Source organism: Lagenorhynchus albirostris, chromosome 11, assembly GCF_949774975.1.
Source record: "Lagenorhynchus albirostris chromosome 11, mLagAlb1.1, whole genome shotgun sequence".
Lineage (NCBI taxonomy): Eukaryota > Metazoa > Chordata > Mammalia > Artiodactyla > Delphinidae > Lagenorhynchus > Lagenorhynchus albirostris.
This window is the reverse complement of record NC_083105.1, coordinates 59,560,301-59,581,698: the sequence shown is the minus strand read 5'-3', so window position 1 is coordinate 59,581,698 and position 21,398 is coordinate 59,560,301. Positions and strand designations below refer to the sequence as shown.

At 47.7% G+C, this 21,398-nt stretch overlaps 1 protein-coding gene and 1 long non-coding RNA gene across 2 annotated transcripts in view; one reads left to right on the top strand and one right to left on the bottom strand.

Moving 5' to 3' along the window:
* The window catches only part of NCKAP1L (NCK associated protein 1 like), a 42,821-nt gene extending 26,455 nt beyond the window's left edge, over positions 1-16,366 (top strand). Inside the window, exons 22-31 of the mRNA XM_060165980.1 lie at positions 461-591; positions 3,048-3,145; positions 3,278-3,371; positions 3,523-3,605; positions 3,901-3,981; positions 7,361-7,454; positions 8,363-8,479; positions 8,812-8,921; positions 10,956-11,045; positions 14,933-16,366. Coding sequence (XP_060021963.1) covers positions 461-591; positions 3,048-3,145; positions 3,278-3,371; positions 3,523-3,605; positions 3,901-3,981; positions 7,361-7,454; positions 8,363-8,479; positions 8,812-8,921; positions 10,956-11,045; positions 14,933-15,064 — 1,030 coding nt within the window. The 3' untranslated portion in view covers positions 15,065-16,366. The remainder of the gene's footprint in view (positions 1-460; positions 592-3,047; positions 3,146-3,277; positions 3,372-3,522; positions 3,606-3,900; positions 3,982-7,360; positions 7,455-8,362; positions 8,480-8,811; positions 8,922-10,955; positions 11,046-14,932) is intronic.
* LOC132529467 (uncharacterized) lies at positions 15,052-18,842 on the bottom strand. Its single transcript, XR_009543474.1, has 3 exons — positions 18,782-18,842; positions 16,649-16,757; positions 15,052-15,638 (listed from the first exon to the last, which is right to left on the bottom strand). It is a non-coding gene; the product is annotated as an uncharacterized LOC132529467 (long non-coding RNA).
* Between the last annotated feature and the right edge of the window lie 2,556 nt (positions 18,843-21,398).

Below are 21,398 nucleotides of genomic sequence, written 5' to 3'. Positions count from 1 at the left end.
GCCTCTCTCTGTCTGTCCAGGAGGTTTGACTTGAGACCTGCTTCCAGGGTCCTAGGCCCTTAGTCCAACACTCTCATTGGAGAGGCTGAGGCTAAGTATATTTCAGAGGAGCCCAATTAGTAGGAATTTTTGTCTTGTCAGCTTAGACTTGTCTCACCTGACAGAGGAAGGCCAGGGGTGAGGGGCATGCAGTAGCTGGTAAAGGTGGTAGGGCGTGCACACCGTTACGCCTGACAGCACAGCCAAATGCCCTGCAGATTAGAGGCAAAGCGGAACCACGCTACTGCCAGTTGTTCTTGAGCCAACAGCTTGGGGTGTTAATTAGAGTGTTGTACTGTCTTCTTTGAGTCTCTTCTCCCCACCCCAGCCTTTGGTGGAGTTTCTCTTCCTGAGCCCAGTGGTGGTGGTAGGGAGAAAGGATTGAACACTGATCTTCTGTGCTTTCTTGCCAACCTTGTAGGTACCTAGAAAGTCTGCTTAGACAGGCGAGCAGTGGGACCATTATCCTCTCACCAGCCATGCAGGCCTTCATCAGCCTCCCCAGAGACGGGGAGCAGAACTTCAGCGCAGAGGAGTTCTCTGACATCTCTGGTGAGCCCAGAGCCTGGTCTCCTGTCAGGGAGCCGAACCTTTCCCCTCAATACAATATCTTAACCTATGGATCCCATCTAAATTCTCCTACCTTCCCAGAGGCTCATTCTGTACTCTTCTAGATCTCTGCTAGATTCTACCTTAGGGACAGTAAAAAGAGATTTCAAGTGAGACCCAGAACTGAGGAGTGGCTTGGGGGTTGAAGGTGGAGAGGGAAGATGCGGGGAGTTAGGAGCTAGGCAGGGGCACTCAAGTCACTGAAAGGATTTATTCTTCGAAGGGTAGTAAATGGTTATTTTCCATTTCCACAAAGAGTAAAGAGTAGGACATATAATGAGGGGTAAAGGATAAATGTAAGGAGGACATTCTGATGTTTGGAATTATTAAACAGTGGTCTGACATCATGGCATCTTCTTCCTGAGGGATAAGTTTTAGAGCCTTAGCTAGTGCTTGGATTGCTGATGTTTAATAATGATGATGAGCTAATGGATGACATTTAGTGTGGGCTTGGCTCTAAATGTTCACATGTATTTAACTCCTTTACTCCTCACAGCAGCCTTGAGGTAGGTACTCTTATTACCCCCATTTTACAGATGAGGACACTGAGACACAGAGAGGTTAAGGAGCTTGATTAAGGTCATACATCATTCATAGATGGTAGAACTGGGATTTCAACTCAAGGCAGTCAAATTCCAGAGCCTGGGTGCTTAGTCACTATGTCACGCTGCTTCCCAGTGTATAGAAGCGCTTTTGTGTCTCAAGGCAGGCAGATGAGGAGTGTGTCGTGAATGAGTTGGGAAGTTATTCTCTTTTTAAAGAGGGCTTGAAGCCATGCAGATCCTTTTTAATAGATTTGTTTTACTGACTGACTGATTCATGAACTATCCTACTGCTTCCTCCTTCCTCTCACCTCCATGTAAATCATGGACCCCGCGTGGTATCTGAGACAGGTAGGAGATGTTTCAATGACCCTGCCCTCTCCATTCTTCCCCTTCCTTGGGGGGCGTTATGAAAGTCAGAGTATACAGTTCTGTTTTCCAGCTCTGCCTTCTTCTTACCCTCATACTGACTCCATCAGTGAGCTGACCCTACCCTTTACCTGTTGGAGGCTTCAGATGTCCCCTTCTTATCAGCTCCTCCCACAGACTGTAGGCAGCATCTAAAATCAGCTTTAGGTCTCTCTGACAACTGACGAGCCGCAGGAGGTAATGCTGATTCCCCCTTCTACCACCCCCACCCCAATTTCCCTGGGTTACCATGGTGATGGGGCAATGCTGCTGCAAAAATAGATAGATGGATAGAGAAGGATGCCCTAGGGTTACTAGCCTAGAGAGGACCAGAGTAAGGAGAGTTGGCAGATCCAAATCAGTAGATCAGTGTGTCTTTTCTCCAGAGAAGGCAGTTCAGCCCCTCTGCCTCTCTGTCAGCCATTTTAGAATTATCTAAGTTGACCAGTTTGGAAATCCTTTTCTAGTTCTCAGCTCAGTTGTTCCTATTGTAAATAGGTGACTAAAAATGTTTAGTATTTATTCCACATGAGGCTCTGTGTCAGCTGCTGTGACCAGTTCCACTTCCTTTGTCAATGGTAGAGGTGGAGATCAACTGGTCCTGCCTTTAAACACTTGAGTGTGGAGCCTTGATTTCCTTTTCCCTCTGAACTCTTGTTAACTATATTAAACTCACCTTTCCTCTACTGGTCTCTTGTTACTTCTGGTCTTTATGGTTTTCTCTGCTGGGACCGCCCATAGCCAAAGGTCATAGCTGGAGCTCTTCCCTGTCTGAATTTGTCACTAGTGTTTCTAACATGGGATTTCCTCAGCCAGGTTTTATTTAATTCACAAAGGGCCAGAAGCAGGTTGGGTAGGGAGGGATAAGGTAATGGGGCAGACTTGAGGGAAGAAGAATTTAGGGGAAAAGACAACTGGGAGTCTGGGGATGTGTACTGATTATGCTATCATATCAACTCTGGGAGGTATTCAGAGTGGATATTAATTTCTTCATTTTACAGAGAAGTGAACTGAGGCTCAGAGAGGAGCTTAACATCTGATAAAGCTAGTGCAGCTAGTCCAGCAAGAGTAAAGTCCAGGGCCATGTAAAGGGACTGGTCCAGCAAGAGTAAAGTCCAGGGCCATGTAAAGGGACTGGTCCAGCAAGAGTAAAGTCCAGGGCCATGTAAAGGGACTGGGAAAGTCTAGATTCTTATGGGAATGAAAAGTAAATAGTTATCATTTGTGGTACGTCTTGGTGTGGGTACCAGTGGGGAGAGGGTAAATTGTCCCACAGGCAGGCCAGACCTCTCACCTGAATACAGGATTTCAGGCTACGTTTGCTCTCCAACTTCCCACTTCCTTTCCTTGCTGGAAAACACTTAAGGTGTTCACGTTACCCTATAGCTATTGTGCAAACGCACTGGCGTTCTCTGAGTCCCACCTGGGGCCTCTGTGACTCTATTCCAGAGTTGCGGGCTTTGGCTGAACTCCTGGGCCCCTATGGCATGAAGTTCCTGAGTGAAAACCTGATGTGGCATGTGACCTCTCAGATCGTGGAGCTGAAGGTACTGTGGAAGCAAGCCCCCGGGAAGAAGGTCCAGCCCCCGGGGGAAGAAGGGTAGGGGTAGGAGACTGGGGGGAAGATGTACCATGGGTCTCATCTTTTCGTGCTTAATGGCTCTGTGTCCCGGCTGCAGAAGCTGGTGGTGGAAAACATGGATGTGCTTGTTCAGATCAGATCCAACTTTAGCAAGGCAGACTTGATGGCTTCTCTGCTTCCCCAGCTGATGGGTGAGCACGTCTCCTAAAGGGAGAAGGAACTGTGGGAAAAGCATTGTGGATGACAGGTTTTTGGGGCTCTGGGGCCTAGGCTGGGTCTGAAGAAGCAAAACCGTTGCCATTCTCCTGAGTTCTCTTCTTGAACGCTCTTCTTTCTCCTCAGGGGCTGATAATGTACTGAAGCGTATGACCATCATTGGAGTTATCCTCAGTTTTAGGGCCATGGCCCAAGAGGGACTTCGGGAGGTGAGCTGGGGGAGAGGCGGCTGCCACAGGATAAAGCCTTGGGTAGGGCTTGTGTGAGAAGTTGTGGAAAGGGTTGGTGAGCATTGAGGAGAACGGAGCTTAATTCAGTAGAGGTCCTGGAAGTTCTTTGAGGCTAGATGAGCTGAAGAAACCTAGACGCATGAGGAGAGAAGTGGCATGGGAAGCTGGCTAGGTTCTTATCTAAGCTGAGGCCTTTTTTTTGTTTCTTTGTTTCCACCTGTTGGAAGGCATCGGCCACTGTCCCTTGGACTCATTTGTACTCTCTTTCCTCCAGGTTTTCTCCTCCCACTGCCCATTTCTTATGGGTCCCATTGAGTGCCTGAAGGAGTTTGTCACCCCAGACACAGATATCAAGGTATGGGAGAGTGCAAAGTGGAATCTAATTAGGAGATTTTTGTTGTTGAAAATGGATGGAGCTAGGATCTAGTAAGGGAGGGGGGCTCTGAAGAATACTGCAGGGAGAAGAGCCAGAATTTGAATAGAAACACATTGGGGGAGATTTTTGTGGAGGGAGGGGCGTTGGTCAGGCGAGAGGGTGCACAGCTGGGGAGCCCTGGGGAGATCCTGCGGGGGCTAGGGAAACGTTACTGGAGGGAGAGGAGTAAGTTCTAGGATAGTTTCTACAGCTTTTCTCCTAAGATGTCCAAATTAGATACCCAACTATATGCAGACAAGTCCCCTCTTTAGTCAGGAGCCTGGGTACTTTTTGTAAATTTTTTTTCTTCCATTCCTACCCACCCTGTCTGCCCTCAGATTTTCCATTCTTTTTCTGGCCTTTTCTTCCTCCTAGTTCTGAAACTTTCTGGTTCCTCTGTGTGTGTGTCACCTGCCTTGGGCCTCATTTCCTCTAGAGATGGGGAAAGGCGGAGGGGACTCTGTAAGCACCCAAGTTAAACATCCATTCCCCCTCCCCCACCTCACGTCAGCTTGCCTTTTGAATCACCTAGAACAAACAAGTATGTTTTGCAGGAAATACAGCTGAGGGCTGGGAACAAGGGCCTTCAAATGCACAGGGCAGGGCACTTCTCTTATAATTGATTCCGTTAACGGAGGGAGGTCTGTGAGAAGAGGAAACTGGTTAACAGGAAGTAGTCAGGAAAAAAAAAGAAAACTTAGAGAAAAAAACTTCCTTTACCTTGAGGTCAAAAGAGTTGTGAACATTTCCTCCTCTCTGCCTGAAATCAGATGATGAGGGTCAAGGGGTCACGGGCCCTGAGGGGGTGACATTTCACTGGATTGGCTGCTCCTTCAGGGCAGGTCTTTGGTGTCACGGTGAGCCTGGGGTTCGGGCAGGTGTTGGTGGTGGGGCTGAACTCTCTGGCCTGTCAGGAGTGTGTCTAGCTGGCATCTCCCAGGCAGCTCCGAGCTTTAGGCTCTGCCTGCCTGGGAGAATGAGCAGGTCGGGTGGCGTGGGGGATGACCTGTCCGTCAGAGATTCTGTTACTGCCTCAGAGGGGTGAGAAGATTAGGAGAAGAGAACAGAAGCTCCTTCAATGATCACTTTCTTCCTCCAGAAAACCACAGGTCATGGACCAGGTCCCTGATCTCCTAGGTCATGGGTGCCATAAGCAGGGTTATTTAGTTAGTAGGGAATTTAAATAAAGGGCAGAGCAGAATGTGGCTGAGGTTAACTTTCTGTGTCCAGCACCACAGGCAGTGTGTTTATTGTTATGTCTGTGGGGTTCTTTGCATAAGATACTCTACTTAGTTATCTACTGTTGAAACAGTTATCCTTGTTCTCTCAGAACATTTTCAAGTCTTTTTTTTTTTTTTAACCTCAAAAGGGGTCTGAGTAATTTGTGGGTGGGTGTTTGGGGCTACATCTTGGGAACCTGATTCTAAGTACAGTGAGGGATTCAGGAATCAATCAATCAATATTAACTGAATGCCTTCTATGTGCTTAGCATTGTGTTAAAGCCTAGAGAGGATAAAAGAAATGCAGAGTTCCTGGCTTTGAGAGAAAGGAAGTAGAGCGAAAGGGACAACGGTTATTAGTGTCTTAGTGACTCTGTGAGTCACTAGGTTAGATGCTTTACACATGTGGTCTAATTTAATCTTCACAGCAACTTTGTGAGGTAGGTATCATTATCCCACTTTTACAGATGAGAAAATGGAGGCTTGAAGAAGTTAAGTAACTTTTAGCCAAGGTCACACATTTAGTAAGTGGTGGTGCTAGGATTTGAGCCCAGATCTTCTCACTCCAAAGCCTTTTTCTCCCCGCTCTATGCCATGAGGTTAAAAAAAAATTGTAATCTAGTTGATGAGATAAGCCATACGTCTCACCTCCAATCCGAAAAGAAAACTGATGATACCAGGTGCTGTGTGTGACCACTGCGAAGTAAGTGGCACCAGGTTAAGGAGGGAGAGATGAGCTTGGGCTGAGGTCAGCAGGGAGGGCGCCATAGAGAATATGAGATTTGAGTTAGGCCTCAAGGGTGGGTGTCACTTAGATATAAGTAGAGGAGAGGTAAATAGGAAAAACTCTAGACTTTTTTCCTTCCTATGTAGGGAAAAACCCAGTTCTTTCCTGCGTGTTTCTCTCCTGTGAGTCTTCTTTCCTCTCACACAGAACACTTCACTTCTGACACTTCTGGTCACCAAATGTGTGGAGGTTTTTCCCCCACCAAATCTCTGTGACACCAGTTGGGTGTCCTGAGACTTAATTCTGACACTATCTACCTGGAGATAGTGTCAGATCACACAGGTTAAGGGTTCACTCCCACAAGTCTGCACCTACTCCCCGCTTCAGAAGCCAGTTGCAAACCTGAGTTGTCACCTGTGCTTCTGACCAACCGGCTGTAGGTCAGAGGTTCCAATATCCCCCTCCTTATTTTCCATTAATTTGCTAGAGTGGCTCACAGAACTCAGGGAAACACATCTACCAGTTTATTAAAGGATGTGATAAAGGATATAAGATAAACAGCCAGATGGAGAGATACGTGGGGCGAGGTCTGGGAGGATCCTGAGGGCCGGAGCTTCTGTCCCCGTGGAGTTGGGCTGCATCACCCTCCTGGTCCGTGGATGTGTCCTCAACCTGGAGGCTCTCTGAACTCCGTACTGTTGGGGTTTTATGGAGGCTTCTTCACGTAGGCATGATCAATTATTAACCCTATACCCAGGCCCGCTCCCCTCTCTGGAGCAGTGGGGGTGTGGTGCGGCTGGAAATTCCCAACTTCTAACCAAGCGTGGTCTTTCTGGGGAGCAGCCGCCCTCCGGGAGCTGTTCGGGAGCACACCCAGAGCTGCCGCATAAGACCAAAAAAATGTTCCTAGTGCTTTTATCACTTAGGGAATTACAAGGGTTTTAGGAGCCCTGTGTCAGGGACCAGGGGCAGGGACCAATATATATTTTTTCTATCATCTCTCAAGAAGAAAGGACACTCTAGAAGAGGGAAGCACATGAACCGAAGCATGCAAGTAAGAAGTAAGTTGTAGCTTGGAGACAGTGAATAAATTACCCTGGCTGCATTGACTGTAGGAAGCATTTGAGGAAATAAGGTTGAAAAAATAAATTTGTATTGTGGAGAATCTGAATGCCAAGCTAAAGAACTGGATTTTTTTATTTTTCCTCTTTCCCCTGTAGGTTAGGGAGATCTATGAAAGGAATACCCAGCAAAGATGATAGTACACCAAAAGTTTAGAATCTGTGATCCAGGAGTCTTGACTGCCTGTAGCTTCTGTCAAGCACTTCTCTCCAGCGGATACCCTCCAGAATGTTGTTTTCTTCTCTACCAGGTGACCCTGAGTGTCTTTGAGCTAGCATCTGCTGCAGGGGTGGGCTGTGACATTGACCCAGCTCTGGTGGCTGCCATTGCCAATCTAAAAACTGGTAAGATTGGGGAAAGGGGGCAACGGAGGGCTTGGGCCCTATTTTGGGGTGGAAAAATGTCAGTCTCAAAGAAACCTTTATTTAGGATTGTGAATTCAGAGGTTATAAACTGGGAGCTAAGGAAAGACTTAAAGCATAGTCTCTAATTCCCAGAAAATACTTCCACAGGCAATTTAGATTTCTAGTCAGGTTCTAACCAGTTGATCTGTCAATCAGCTAAAAAGTATTAAGTGAGAGTCTGGTACTCAGCAAGTGCTCAAAGGAACTTACAATCTGGTTGGGGAAATAAGAGTAATGCAGATGAAACGATGAGCGAACAATACACAGTAGACGTGAATTCGTACTAAGTTGTGTGGTATAGCATCCAAGTTCCCCAGAATGATCTTGTGCTCCTCCTCCCCTATAATCACCTTGACACCATGCACTTCCTCCCCTGGACTCACACTTGTCTCTTATATTTCCATTACACATTTCCTCGGATTAGCACATTCATACTTGTACACACTCAGAATAGGATGGAATCAGGGGGCTGGTAGTAAGCCCTTTTAAAATTGCCAGGCTGGCTCTCCCTCTTCTCTCTCGGTTTTGGTGAGACTCTTTCCTCTCCTTCCTGCCTCTGCACCCCATCAGGTAGCTGACAGAGTGCCCTCAAACTGCGTGTCAGCAGAGCCCTTTGCCAAGAGCTGTGCTCAGTCACCAGGGGAAGCCTCCAGGACTCAGGCCTCTCACTATCAGTGGGGGCTAGTACTGTCCCCTGCAGCAGTAATGACTTGCCTATAGTGCTCTACAAATTATTTTCACAGATATTTTCTCATGTGATCCTCCTAGTGATTCGGCGAAGTAGGACCCCCTGGAAGAAAACTCCTGTTCGTTGACCTTACTCTCTTTTCCTTTTTCCTTCTTTCCAGATACGTCATCCCCTGAGGAAGAATATAAGGTGGCCTGCCTGCTCTTGATCTTTCTTGCCGTTTCCCTCCCCCTTCTTGCCATGGACCCAGCTTCCTTCTATAGCATTGAGAAGGATGGTAAGTAAGGAGTAGGTTTGAGGAACCAGTGCAGTTTAGGTTAGTGTCCTGGGGTCGGGATATGAGACGGAGACATTATCTGGAAAACAGAGACTTCTGACTCAGATATAAAGTTCTGTTTCAAAAAGCACTTGAGAATGAACTATTCCTAAAATTCAATTCCAGTGAAATTTCATAGGAATATCCTTCTCCTAATCCTCAAATGCCTTCCAGTCCTTTCGGTGTCAAATAGGGATGGCCCAGCCTGAAAAAATGAGAAGTTACTAGCTGGGGTCGCCTGGGGTGGCTCACTTTCCTTTCCTTTCTCTCCCTCTCTGTCAATAATAACCTAGGTTACAGCAACAATATTCACTGCTTGACCAAAGCCATCATCCAGGTGTCTGCTGCCCTCTTCACCCTCTACAACAAGAACATTGAAACTCACCTCAAGGAATTTCTGGTGGTGAGTGGGTATAGGTTATAAGGAATGGATGATTGCAAAGTCTGGTGGGAATTGGTTTGACTTAAATCCATAGACAGTTATTGTTGAGCAGGTCTTGGAGCCTAACCTCCCATCCTATTCATTAAGTAGTGAGAGGCCACTTTGTGAAAGGCAGGGGTTTCTTCTAGATTCTGTAACAGCTGGTATTTCAGCCTCTGCCCAAATACTTGGAAGGAGCATTGGCCTAAGAGTTAGCAAATCTGAGCTCTAGTTTTGGATCTGCCACTAAGCAGTTGTGTGATCTCTGAAGACCCAAACTTTTGGGTCCCCAGTTTTCCCATTTATTAACTAGAAAGATTAAACTGAATCCATGATTCACTACCTTGGTGTGCATTACATTATCCTGAGGAATTTGTTAAAATACAGATTTCTGATCCTTACACCAGACCTACTGAATTAGAATATTCTAGGGTGAGTCCAGGCCTCTGTTTTTAACAAGGTCTCCAGGAGACCAGATGTACAGTGAAGTGGGAGAGACACTGAGTTTTATCATCTATAAGGCCCTTTCCAACTCTAATACTGATAAAAAGTCAAGCTTTTTTCAACTTCTCAAACTTCATTGTAAGTCAGAATCTCCTGGAGAATTTCTGATTCAGTGGATTAGAGGTGGGGCTGGAAAATTTGCATTTTCAACAAGTTCCGGGAAATGTTGGTGCTGCCCATCCTGTGATCTCACTTTGAGAATCACTGGTCTAGATTTCTAGGGACTGGAACTTACAGTCAAGCAGCTGATTTTACTATAGGTTATGGCCAGTTTGTTTGAAAAAAATTGTTAAAATAGTTTTTAGCCGAAGTTTGACTCCCTGTAGCTATCATTATTGATCTAAGTTTTGCCTCTGGAAAATCACAGAATAAGTAATCTCTTTCCTTTGTTCAAAGAGGCCCCAGAGCTCCCCATTCTAAATACTCCATGGAGGAATCCCATCCATACACCTCTGAAACATGGTCCAGTACCCACTGCCTGCTGGAGCATTCTCAGCAATAGGGAGCTTATTCTTTTGCAAAGCACGGTCCTGATTTAAAAACTAGGTCCTTATCTGTCTCTTTTTAGGAGGAAGCAGTAGATCATATGCTCTAGGGAATCACACTCTTGTCCTGAGACTTCTCTGTCAGGGACTTCTGTCAGGGACTTGGAAGCTTAGTGAGAGGGCCTCTATTTAAACTGGGACAACAGGCCACACAAAATGGGCTCTGAGCATCTTGGATAGAAAGAAGATTCACACCAGATCTCTAAGATGGGGTGAGAAGGGAATCACCCCCCGCCTTTCCCCTTTTACCCTCTTTGTTTGCTGAGTACAGGTAACCTGGGCCTGGGATGCAGTTAGTGACATATCTTTCTCCCTCTTTGATCTGTTGGGGGCCTGAAGGTGAACCAAGAGGACAGCCATTCGGGAGCTGACAGGAGGAGAATACCAAGAGCGCTGTGTCTGAATCAGAGGCCCAGCCCTGTCTCTGGTCGGGTGGGGAGTCAGCTGTAAACGGTCTGATGACAGTGGTGTCTGGAGGCCGCCTAGGAAAAGAGATTAATCTCCTGGCATACAGTATTACCTGCCTCTGCTGCAGGTTCTTTCTTCGCCCCTTGCAGCCTCTCCTCCAGCAACCTCCTGTTGTCTGCACTGGCTAGTTTAGAGGCAGTGTGCATCTCTGAGACCTGGGGGATTTGCCGCTTGCCCACCCTGAGCCTCCAGGAGCATCCCGGCACTTCTTAACTCACCTCCTAGTCTGAGGCTGTCGTACTCTGACCATAAAAATCTGCTTCCTGGGCTTCCCTGGTGACGCAGTGGTTGAGAGTCCGCCTGCCGATGCAGGGGACGTGGGTTCATGCACCGGTCCGGGAAGATCCCACATGCCGCGGAGCGGCTGGGCCTGTGAGCCATGGCCGCTGAGCCTGCGCGTCCGGAGCCTGTGCTCCGCACCGGGAGAGGCCACAACAGTGAGAGGCCTGCGTACCGCGGAAAAAAAAAATCTGCTTCCTTACAAGTTCTTCCCTTACAGGTAGCTTCCGTCAGCCTCCTGCAGCTGGGCCAGGAGACTGACAAGCTTAAAACCAGAAATCGGGAATCCATTTCTCTGCTTATGCGCTTGGTATGTATCTGGTGTAAGTTGGTCTTAGAGGAAGGGCCAGAAGGAGGTTCCTCTTTAGGGTCCTTGGCTCCCAGCCATTATTATCACCCAAAAGCATTAACTAAGAACTTAATTCTGCCTGAGGAGGTCTAGGCCTTACGTTCTGGCTAACATTCTAGACTTGTCTTGTAATCCCAAGGTAGTAGAGACTTCGAGGACTTCTCTGCAGAACAGGGTCTTCCCAGCCCCTAGCTAACTGGGCCCCGTTCCCTGCAGTGTTCTTGAGTCTGATGTGGTGGGGCAGCTGTGTCCCTCATCCTTAACTATCTGTCCAGTACATGTTTGGTTTTACTTGACCACTTCCTACCGCTGTATTTCTTGTCCTTAAGAGTACCACGAAGAAGGTGCTGAGTAGCACACAGCTGAACTGGGGGAGGGGGATGGGGGCTCAGAGGAGGGATGGGATTTTAGCTGAAAAGCTGTAAGGCAGGGAGCCAGGTGGGCCATGAATCAGACAGCTCCTGCTGTCTCTTCTGTCTTCCCAAGCTGTGGCCTTTCCCCGACTTTGGCAGAAAGTTCTGGGAACTCTGACCCAGTTAACTTAAAAAAAATCTTTTCCTCTTTGACCCTGTTTCCCTCTTCAACATGTTTACTCTTTTGCTCTAAAGTTTGATTCCCTCGGTTAGTGCTGCACTTAGATGTGGACAGGAGGGGCTCCTGTCCGGGGCCCTGGGTTTAAGTGGCCCCCTCTGGCCTACAGGAAGAGGACATGCCCACCTGGAGCCTGTGCCCCACCTTGAAGCCCCCACTAAAGATTTCTAGGGCCTCAGAATTCTCTGCTAAGCAGCTCCAGCCCACTTGTAGGGCTTGTGCTGAGCTTCTCCAAGTCCATCCTACTGAGGCAGACTGTGCTCTAGAGCCCACGGAATGTATGGCTGGAGTTTAGATGTGCAGACAGGAAGTTTATGTGTGTATACAGATCCCCCAGACTGGGGGTGGGAGGAGAAGGGGGCCAGGCTGGAGGCTGATTCCCTCTCTTCCCCCTATTCTGGTGCAGAACTCTGAGGGGTCTAAGAATTCTTGATTCAAACCTGTCTTCCATGAAATTGTAAAGGTACACTCAGCCCTCCATATCCACAGGTTCTCAGCCATGGATTCAACCAACCATGGATTGAAAATATTAAAAAAAAAATTCCAGGATGTTCCATAAAGCAAAACTTCAGTTTGCCCACACCAGCAACTATTTAAGCATTTACACTGTATTTACAATGGCTTATGCAGCATTTACATTGTATTAGGTATTATAAGTAATCTAGAGGTGATTTAAGTATATGGGAAGATATTGTAGGTTATATGCAAATACTATGCCATTTTATATAAGTAACTTGGGCATCTACACATTCTGGTGTCTGAATCCCCTGAATTAGTTCCAGGGCTGGTTCTAGAACAAATCCCCTGCCAGTACCCCATGAATACTGAGAGACGACTACATATTGCAAAGGTCACAAGGAAGAATAGTTTGTCTGATTTATTTAGTCATCTGGTATATGGGCTTCCATTTGTACTCTTGGCCAGGCCGACAAATATTAGGGGCAAGCAAGCCTGGGACTCCCTCTGGGTCTCCTTCTTTAAATACACAGGCATTGAGTGGTGTCTGTGTCTCCGTTTCTCCAGCTTGAAAAAGGCCTAGGCTGGGCTGATTAAGGATTATGATGGAGAAGAGAAGAGAATGGACCTGAGGGGGCGGGGGTGAGGTGAGGGGTGAGAAGGCACAGGAGGCAAAGGAGGGCAGAGGGAAGGCAAGTGTAGTGTGCTAGGTAGAGCACAGTCTTCAGAGCAGCGGGACCTTGGGCAAGTTAATTAACCTTTCTGAGACTGATTCTTCAGCCATGAAAGTGGGCAATTATCCTTATGATAGAGGGGCAAGGATTCATGAGACGGTATATATAAAAGTGCCTACTACATAAGAGAGGCTAAATAAATGTTAGTCCCCTGTCTCCACTGCTTAGTCTAGTTTCTGGATGATTTAGGCACGCCTGTTCATTCCCTTGGGCAGTTTTCACCTCTGTGAGGTTGGAGGTGATGCTGCATTGCTGCTCCGTGCCATCTCCTCCCTCTGCTTTGCGTCCCACCCTCCCCCCCGCCCCAAAGTGTGGGAAGCTGTCTGCCCCTTAAGGCATCACAGGCCTGCAGAGTGGCTGGAACAGAGCTAGGACCAGGCCCTTTTTGTAGGAGGGAAGAGACAGAGGGCCTAGCTGCTGCAAAGCAATTTAAATGCAAATGGTTCCACAGAGAATTTGAAATGACTGAGGGGAAGGGGCTGTATTTTGAGTTAAGAGGCTACTCAGGTAGCCCCAAATCCTGGGCAGGCACTTCTGTCTGTGGGGTCTTTCTGTCTTGGCTGTCAAGCCTGGGCAGTGCCCATCCCCACTACTGTCAGATTGTTCCTGGCTTGGGTGTCACGGGGGAAGGAATGACTCTCTTATAGGATCATGGAATCCTAGATGTCAGAACCAGATCAGATGCGGGCAGTTAGTCCAGTCCTCACAATTCATAGGTGAGAGGGAGGGAAAGATGACATCCAAGGTCTCCCCCAGAATACATGGGCAGATTTGGGACTAGAACCCATTTCTTGGCCTTCACTCTAGGGCTGTTTCCGCTACCATGAATTTCCTCCAGTTAGGAGCCCTGTGGTTTTCTGTGCTTAATAGAGCGGAGAATAGAAGTCTTGGGCAAGTGGGTCTTCTTGAAGCCACCACTCATTTCCCTGTACCCAAGGGTCATGTCCTGGAAAAGAGATCCTATCTGTCTCCTGGCTTAAGTTTTGAAAGTCTCGTGTGTAGCAAGAAATTCTTTCTGTCATCCAACCCAAGATCAGAGCTACAGTTTTACGGGCAGATTTCCTTTCCTTCAGCCCGTGGTGTCTGCTCTTCTGAGGCTGTTGTGTGTATTGTGTGCGCATGGTTTGAGAATTGCAGTATCTTACAAATTTTAAAACTTGAAAGGGCTTCAGGGAGAGACACATGTTAGAGTAGAGACGGTAGATTCTCTTCCCTGAGTGAATTTTCAGGACTTGAAACACCAGACATATTGGGAAGGCCCATCTGTGTGAACTGCCAGAGGATATGGGACACTTCTCTCCAGAGTGTGTTTTTAGTCCCATAACCTCTTGGGTGAGGAGAGTACCGAAGGAAAGACACCCTGTTCCTTCCTTAGGGAAGGGGGCCCTCTGGCCCAACGCTAGGCTGTGCTGCTCTTCGCTAATATCTCCCTGCCCTGCTTCCCTCTGTCTTACCCACGTATCTCCATCTATCATTCTGCTTGGCTCTGCGGGCTGCAGGGGTTACCGCAGCACACAGGCTTCTAATTAAACTAATTAATCATGCCTGCTCCTTCATGCAGCATCCTTACTGTTCCCCAAGCACTGTACTAAGGGAGGGAGGAGACTGAGGCCCAGCCCAAGAGGACCCGTGTGGATTCCAGACCCCTCTTTCTTGGCCTGTAGTGGTAATTGTTTCTTTCTCTGCAGAGCTTTGTCTTTAGCTCTTTTATCCATCTTTACCTGCATCTGTGCTGCCCACCCACGTATGATTTAGCATCCAGAATGGGAGAGAATGGGAGTTTTTCTGTTGCTAGAGAAGTGATTCTTTCCTGCTTTCTTCTTCTGAGCCCTTTATATAACCCTGAGGAGGGGCACAGAGGCCATTATAAGGAGCTGAAGAGGCCACATTGCTTTCCTAGAGTGGAATAAAGTGTGGGAGGAACGGGGGGACAGTGCCTTGGGAACCCCATTCACTTGTAACTCTAAGCACCCCAGAGGGCCCAGGGAACTGAATGAAGAGGAACAGGGTGTCACTGAGGTACGCCCTACCTGGGGTCCTCATCTGTCTTGGCCCTTTCTCTTCCAGGTGGTGGAGGAATCCTCCTTCCTGACTCTGGACATGCTGGAGTCCTGTTTCCCATATGTCCTGCTTCGAAATGCCTATCGGGAGGTATCCCGGGCCTTCCACCTGAACCGAGTGTCGGCCAGTACCCACTGAAGGGCCCCTTGGACCTGCCTCAGCCCGCGCTGCAGTGGAAACTGTGGCTATTTTCTCAAAGGGTGGGGTCGCTAGAGAGAGGATCAGCCAGAGTTGGTGAAGAGGAATATGGGGGAACAGCCCAGGGCTGAGATATCATAGACAAGTGGGGCCCACTGGGGCGGGGAGTGGAGGATTTTTTATGGAAAAAATTTAGGGGATTGGGGCCACGGGTATGAAGTTTTACAATGAAAAAAACTTGACACACAAGTATGTTTTCTATCTTCTGGGGACTAGAGCTTGAGCTCTGACTGGCATGGGTCTCTTCGACCTTCATCACTATTCTAGGACAATGCTGGCGGGCAGAGATGATCAATCATCATATTAAACCATAATGAGCCTATAATCCTCCCACTGGAGCTGCTTTGTCTTCTGCACATTCATTAGGACGATTATCTCCTCTCTTCCTCTTCCAAATGTGTTCAGCAAGCGTTCGGCCTGCCCCTACTGCAAAGTAGTAGCAAAGGAGCCCCTTTTTCCCTTTTTCCCTCTTGTAGGAGCCGTGAGTCTCTACCTCTGCTTCCAGCTCTGCGGCCTGCAGGGGCAACGAGGAAGTGCTCTTGAGAGGTTTTCACTGCCCCAAACCCCCCCTCACCTGCCCTACCACACCTTGTAGGTAACCAGTTAAGTCCTCTCATCTGTTGAACTTTAACCCTCCTGCTTTTCCTTGACATCGCCACAACCCAGAGCAGAGGGTCAGTCTAGATTAATTGTAGGTCACAGGACAACTAATTGGACCAGTGTCATGTGAGTTTCCGTCACATAGCATTTGGGGGTATTCTCCCCCCTGTTTGGAGGGACTAACTTAACCCAAATCCCCTTGTCATCCTGGGTACAGCTGTTGCTCCAGGCAGGAATTTCTCTTCTAGATCTTAAATTTCATAGACCTCATTAGGTTACAGGGCCCTGAGAGTAGGTATACTTGAGGGAGTACAAGCTGTTTCAGCTTCGCCCTTTTCTGCACTAATTAGAATTTCAAGTGTCACAAAGCCCAGGGCATTCAAGATAGCACTAAACTAGGTTTAGTTAACTCCGTGGCAGGAAACAGTGGCACCCATCCAGCACTTCTGTGCACCCAGTGCCAGGGAGGACTGGAGCAACAGATCATGTATGTCACAAGTCTAGAGTGGTTGGAACGGGCAAATATAATTAACTAATTGATTAATTAGGGTCATGTCTATACTTCCATGATAAAAGGGAAGCGATTTTTGGTTTTCAGCAAATCCATCGGAGTTCATTAAAGCTATTTGTTAGCTATTTTTAGATATTTGTGTGTTCGATCTTTATTTCTTGAGACCCAGGCTTAGTCAATACTCATTAAACTTGGCAGCCATAATCAATACACAAGTTTTTCTTAGCAACAATTGTCTACTCTTTAGGATAGAAGCATCAGAGGGTCCTGCTTCGTGCGTCAGCGAATTGTCCTTCTGTGCTATGGAAAGGACATTATGTTCTAAGGAGTGATTTGGGGTCAGGCCTACTGAGACTGAAGGCAAAGTTGATGAGGAAGAGAGAGCTCAGAAATATCTGAGCAACTACCCTTACCCTCTTATATCTCTGCTGGGATCTTCTCGTTGAGGAGCTGGGAGATCCTTTTTCCATATACATGTGGAATCGCTAAGAGGAGCCTCCCAGAGGACAGCAGGACAAGTTGCTGAAGGGGAATAGAGGGTAGACATAATCACTTTTTTTTTAAATTAAAATATTTATTGAGATAGTTAATCCACATGCACTTGTAAGAAATAATACAGAGTGATCCTGTGTACCTTTACCAGTTTTCCTCAAAGGTAACATCTTGCAAAATTATACTGTGCCATCATAACCAGGATTTTTTTTCATGTTTACATCTTTTTTTAATCACAAGTTGCCAACAGCACTTTATCAGTCCCAATACTCGTTTCATTGTGTGTATTTAGCTCTGTACAGCTTTATCACATGTAGGTTCACGCATCCGCCACCATGATCAAGACACAGGACAGTTTTATCACTGCAAGAACCCCCTCAGGGACTTCGCTTGTGGCCCAGTGGTTAAGAATCTGCCCTCCAATGCAGGGGACGTGGGTTCAATCCCTGCTCGGGGAACTAAGATCCCACATGCCACGGAGCAACTAAGCTCATGCACTCTAGAGCCCGCACACCACAACTAGAGAGCCTGTGTGCCACAACTACTGAGCCCCACGTGCCACAGCAAGAGAGAAGCCCACACACTGCAAAGAAGAGCCCACGCGCCACAACTAAGACCTGATGCAGCCAAATAAATAAATATTTTAAAAAAGAACCCCTCATATTGTTCTTTTATGTCCCTCCTGCAACCCCCTTCCCCTTCCCTAACCCCTGGCAACACAAATCTGTCCTCCTTTTCTAAAGGAGGACAGCAAGACAAGTTGCTGCAGGGGAATAGAGGGTAGACATAATATCTGTAATAATGACATTATATATATATATATATATATATATTTTTTTTTTTTTTTTTTTTTTTTTTTGCGGTACGCAGGCCTCACTGTTTTGGCCTCTCCCGTTGCGGAGCACAGGCTCCAGATGCGCTGGGTCAGCGGCCATGGCTCACGGGCCCAGCCACTCCGCGGCATGTGGGATCTTCCTGGACCAGGGCACGAACCCGCGTCCCCTGCATCGGCAGGCAGACTCTCAACCACTGCGCCACCAGGGAAGCCCGACATAATATCTTTTTATAAACATATAATCACACACATACTCCTCTACCACATAAAATTTTTCAAAGTGCTCTCACATCCTTAAGACAATTCTGCAAGGTAGCCAGGGAAAGGCTTCCCTATTTCAGGCCAGTAAGCAGATTCAGAGATGTTAAATGACTTAATGAAGGTCACATGTTTAGCAGTACATCTGGAACTGGGACCCAAATATGACATTCAGTCCTAAACCTTTTCTACCTTCCCCGACTGTCTCTTCATCAGGGAAGGCTTAGTTGTTAGAATCCAGAGACCTTAGAATGAGCAAAAACAGGAGAAGGTGAGGACATATGGCCTTTACCACCTGAAACAAAAGGTGACTGTCTAGAGGTGAAGGACAGATGAGGTAACAGAACCCATTGGCATTTTAGGCAGTTTACTTCCTTGGCCAGGAGGGTCTCTGACCTCTTACAGTCTGGGATGCAATCAACAATGAACTGCTTTCTCCTCTCAGATCCCCAGCTCGCTTTAGTTAGGTCTAAAAGGAACTGCAGAATGAATATCAAGGAGAAATTCTGACCCCGATTGTTTTGTCTCACAGACAGAGAGTAGGTTCTAGCCTCAGCATTTTCATCAGTGCAGTGTTTTCATTAAAATCTCCATTAACTTGTTTGCAGCAATGAGATAGAATTATCGCTCCCACCAGACCCGGGGCGAGATGCTCGCAGAGGAGCTCCCGTTCCTTTGGGCAGTAAAAACAGTGCTTCCCCCACTATGCTGTTCAGTCCAGTGGGTGGGTGAGGGCAGCCTTCATGTGCAGGGGGGCCGGGGCCTGGCCGAGGGGATCTCACCCTCTGGCACTTTGCCTGGGAGGGAAAGAACAAATGTGGTTTGCACACGGGGACCCAGAAGGGAAGGAGGTCCCCGCTAGGGACAAGACTTCCCTAACCTTAGATCCTCTTGCCTAGATCAGTTCTCCTCCAACAAAGTTTGACTTTGAGAAGCTGGCACCTGGTGGAAATGCACTCACGTGGTTGGGGGACGAGTGTTCTTCCAGTCCTCCCAGGGCCTCCTGCTCCTCCTAAGTACCTGTCATCAAAAGAGACGAGGATGAATCCCCCCTCAGCCCCCACACCTCGATGAGTTGTCAAGTCCTCTCCCTCCCACCTAAATAGGAAGCAGGAGCGGCAGGCCAGGGTGCAGGTTGAGGAAGTCAGAAGTTAACTTGAGCTGAGTTTGCAGCTCTGGAGAGATTGAGGAGCAGGCTTTTCTCTTGTCACTTTGGAGGGAGAGAATTGTGAGGCTGCCCCTTTAAATAGCATTCCTGTAGGAGGCAGATCACATCCAGCCGTCACCGCCACCCGCTGCCAAAGCATCGTTTTTCTTTTCTTTTTTTTTTTTTTTGGTCTTTATCAAACTCAGAGCTTGTCGGCTGGGGTTAGGGGAGTGAGGAGGCAGGGTCTGGGGCAGAGGCAGTTTGGAAGCTGAAAAAGAGAGGGATAAGGTTGGGCAGAAGGAGCCTGGGAAACCTGGGGGTGGAGGACAAGGGGAAAAGACAGGGAGAGAAGAACGGTGGTGGTCTTTTGAGCCTATGAATGCAGCAGACATACCCTGTTCTTACCTCTCTAGAGGTAGGGTAAGGCAGAAATGGGATTGGATTGAAACAAGGTTGAGGTTAAATGCCAGGACTGGGGATAAAGAAAGAGAAAGAGAGCCACAGAACAGAAAAGCACTAGAAACAGTTTAGGAGACTTGGCCCTGGCTTTGTCACTGACTCTGTGGGACCACACAATTTTTCTGGGCTTAGTTTCTCATTTGTTAAATGGATGGGGTGAGACTATATGGACTCTGAAGTATCTTTCATGAATAATTTGTGTGTGTGTGTGTGTGTGTGTGTGTGAGTGAATTTTCCTTTTCTTAAACTGGGTTAGGACTTGGGGGCCTGAGAGGGCAGGGATGGGATATGTCATTGTGTTGACAAGAAACGTTGAGCGATCCCTCGGGAAGTACATCTCCTGCCTCTTTCCCACCTCTTCTACTTGAAATGCCTGCCTAATTTGGAGAGCTCCTTAGCTCTAATCCCAATTTCCTAATTAAAGCTCTTTAGCTGTAATCTTATTTTGCAGTTCTTTTGAATTATAGTTTCCAGGACTTCCCTGGTGGCGCAGTGGTTAAGAATCCGCCTGCCAATGCAGGGGACATGGGTTTGAGCCCAGGTCCGGGAAGATCCCACATACCATGGAGCAACTAAGCCCGTGCGCCACAGCCACTGAGCCTGCGCTCTAGAGCCCACGAGCCACAACTTTCCATGCCTAGAGCACATGCTCCGCAACAAGAGAAGCCACCGCAATGAGAAGCCCGCGCACCGCAACGAAGAGTAGCCCCCGCTTGCCACAGCTAGAGAAAGCCCGCACGCAGCAACAAAGACCCCTAATGCAGCCAAAAATAAATTTTAAAAAAAAGAAAGAAAAAGAATTATGGTTTCCAGCCCATTCTTTTTCAGTTGATAAGGAAGGTGATTGCTCTCAGGTTTTGAGAGCTGGATTGTGTAGGAGTCAGACTCGGATCTCAGAGGCATCTATGTCTTGGCTGGGGCAGTTCCACTGGCCAGGAGGGGAAACAGTGTATGCTGAAGTTAGATGGACAGAGAGGCTGAAGTCTCAGTATTCTTTCTGCTTTTTTCTGCATCTCTGACTTTGCTCTCTCCTTCTGCTTCTGTATTTCCTGGGAGCTGGTTCTGCTGATACTTCTCTGTCCTGTCAGGTCGGAAGGCCTGACCTAACCTAATTGCCTAGAAGGCAATCATTTTACGTTGGGACTCTTCACGCTGCCACTTCTGTTCTTTTCTCCTCCATTGCTTGGGAAGAGGGGAGCTTCCACCCGATATTTAGAATGGAGTACATATCTTTTCCTTATCACCTCTCCTTCCAACCTCCAGAGTTCTTGAAATTAAAACTCACATTCTGGGATCATGGATTCGTTAGAGAATACATCTCCACTTTCTGTTTATATAGGATTTTCCCCAATGCCAAAGTAGGTGGTCATTAAGGAGGAGGAGTTTAAGGAATCCTAAGGTGGTTCCTGCCAGAGTTCCAGGTAGGACTCAATTTGATGGAAGAGGCTTTGCCCTGTTATAAGTCTTGAGTTCAAATTCCAGATCATACATTCTACAGATGCTTTAAGCAGCTAAACTTTTGTGTTGCGCCCTTAGCCATTAGATTTCTTTCACAGAAGACAGAATAAGAGGAAATAAACTGGAAAGCTACAGCAGGGGTTGAGATGAGATAGGAATGATTTCCTGGTCCTTATGGAGTTATCTATAGCCAAATGAAGATGGGGTGCGGCCTGCTCTTGTGAATTCTCTCTGGAAAGCTTTAAGCTTAGGAGAGACTCCCACCCGCCAGGTGGGTAGTTAGAGGCACCAGGGGGAAGGCCACATGATGGGTGCGTGTCAGGAAGACCGCGCTAAGGGAACGGGGGCAGAGGTGTGGGATACCGTGGCCACTCAGAGCACAAGCTAGACTTCTCGCCTCAAAGTCAGGACCACACATGCGAGGGTCTGGTCTGGGGCTGGGTTCTGGTGGTGGGTGGCCTCACTCAGCGAGTGCCCAGGACCCCAGGCAGAGAGCTGTGGACTCGTCCCCGAC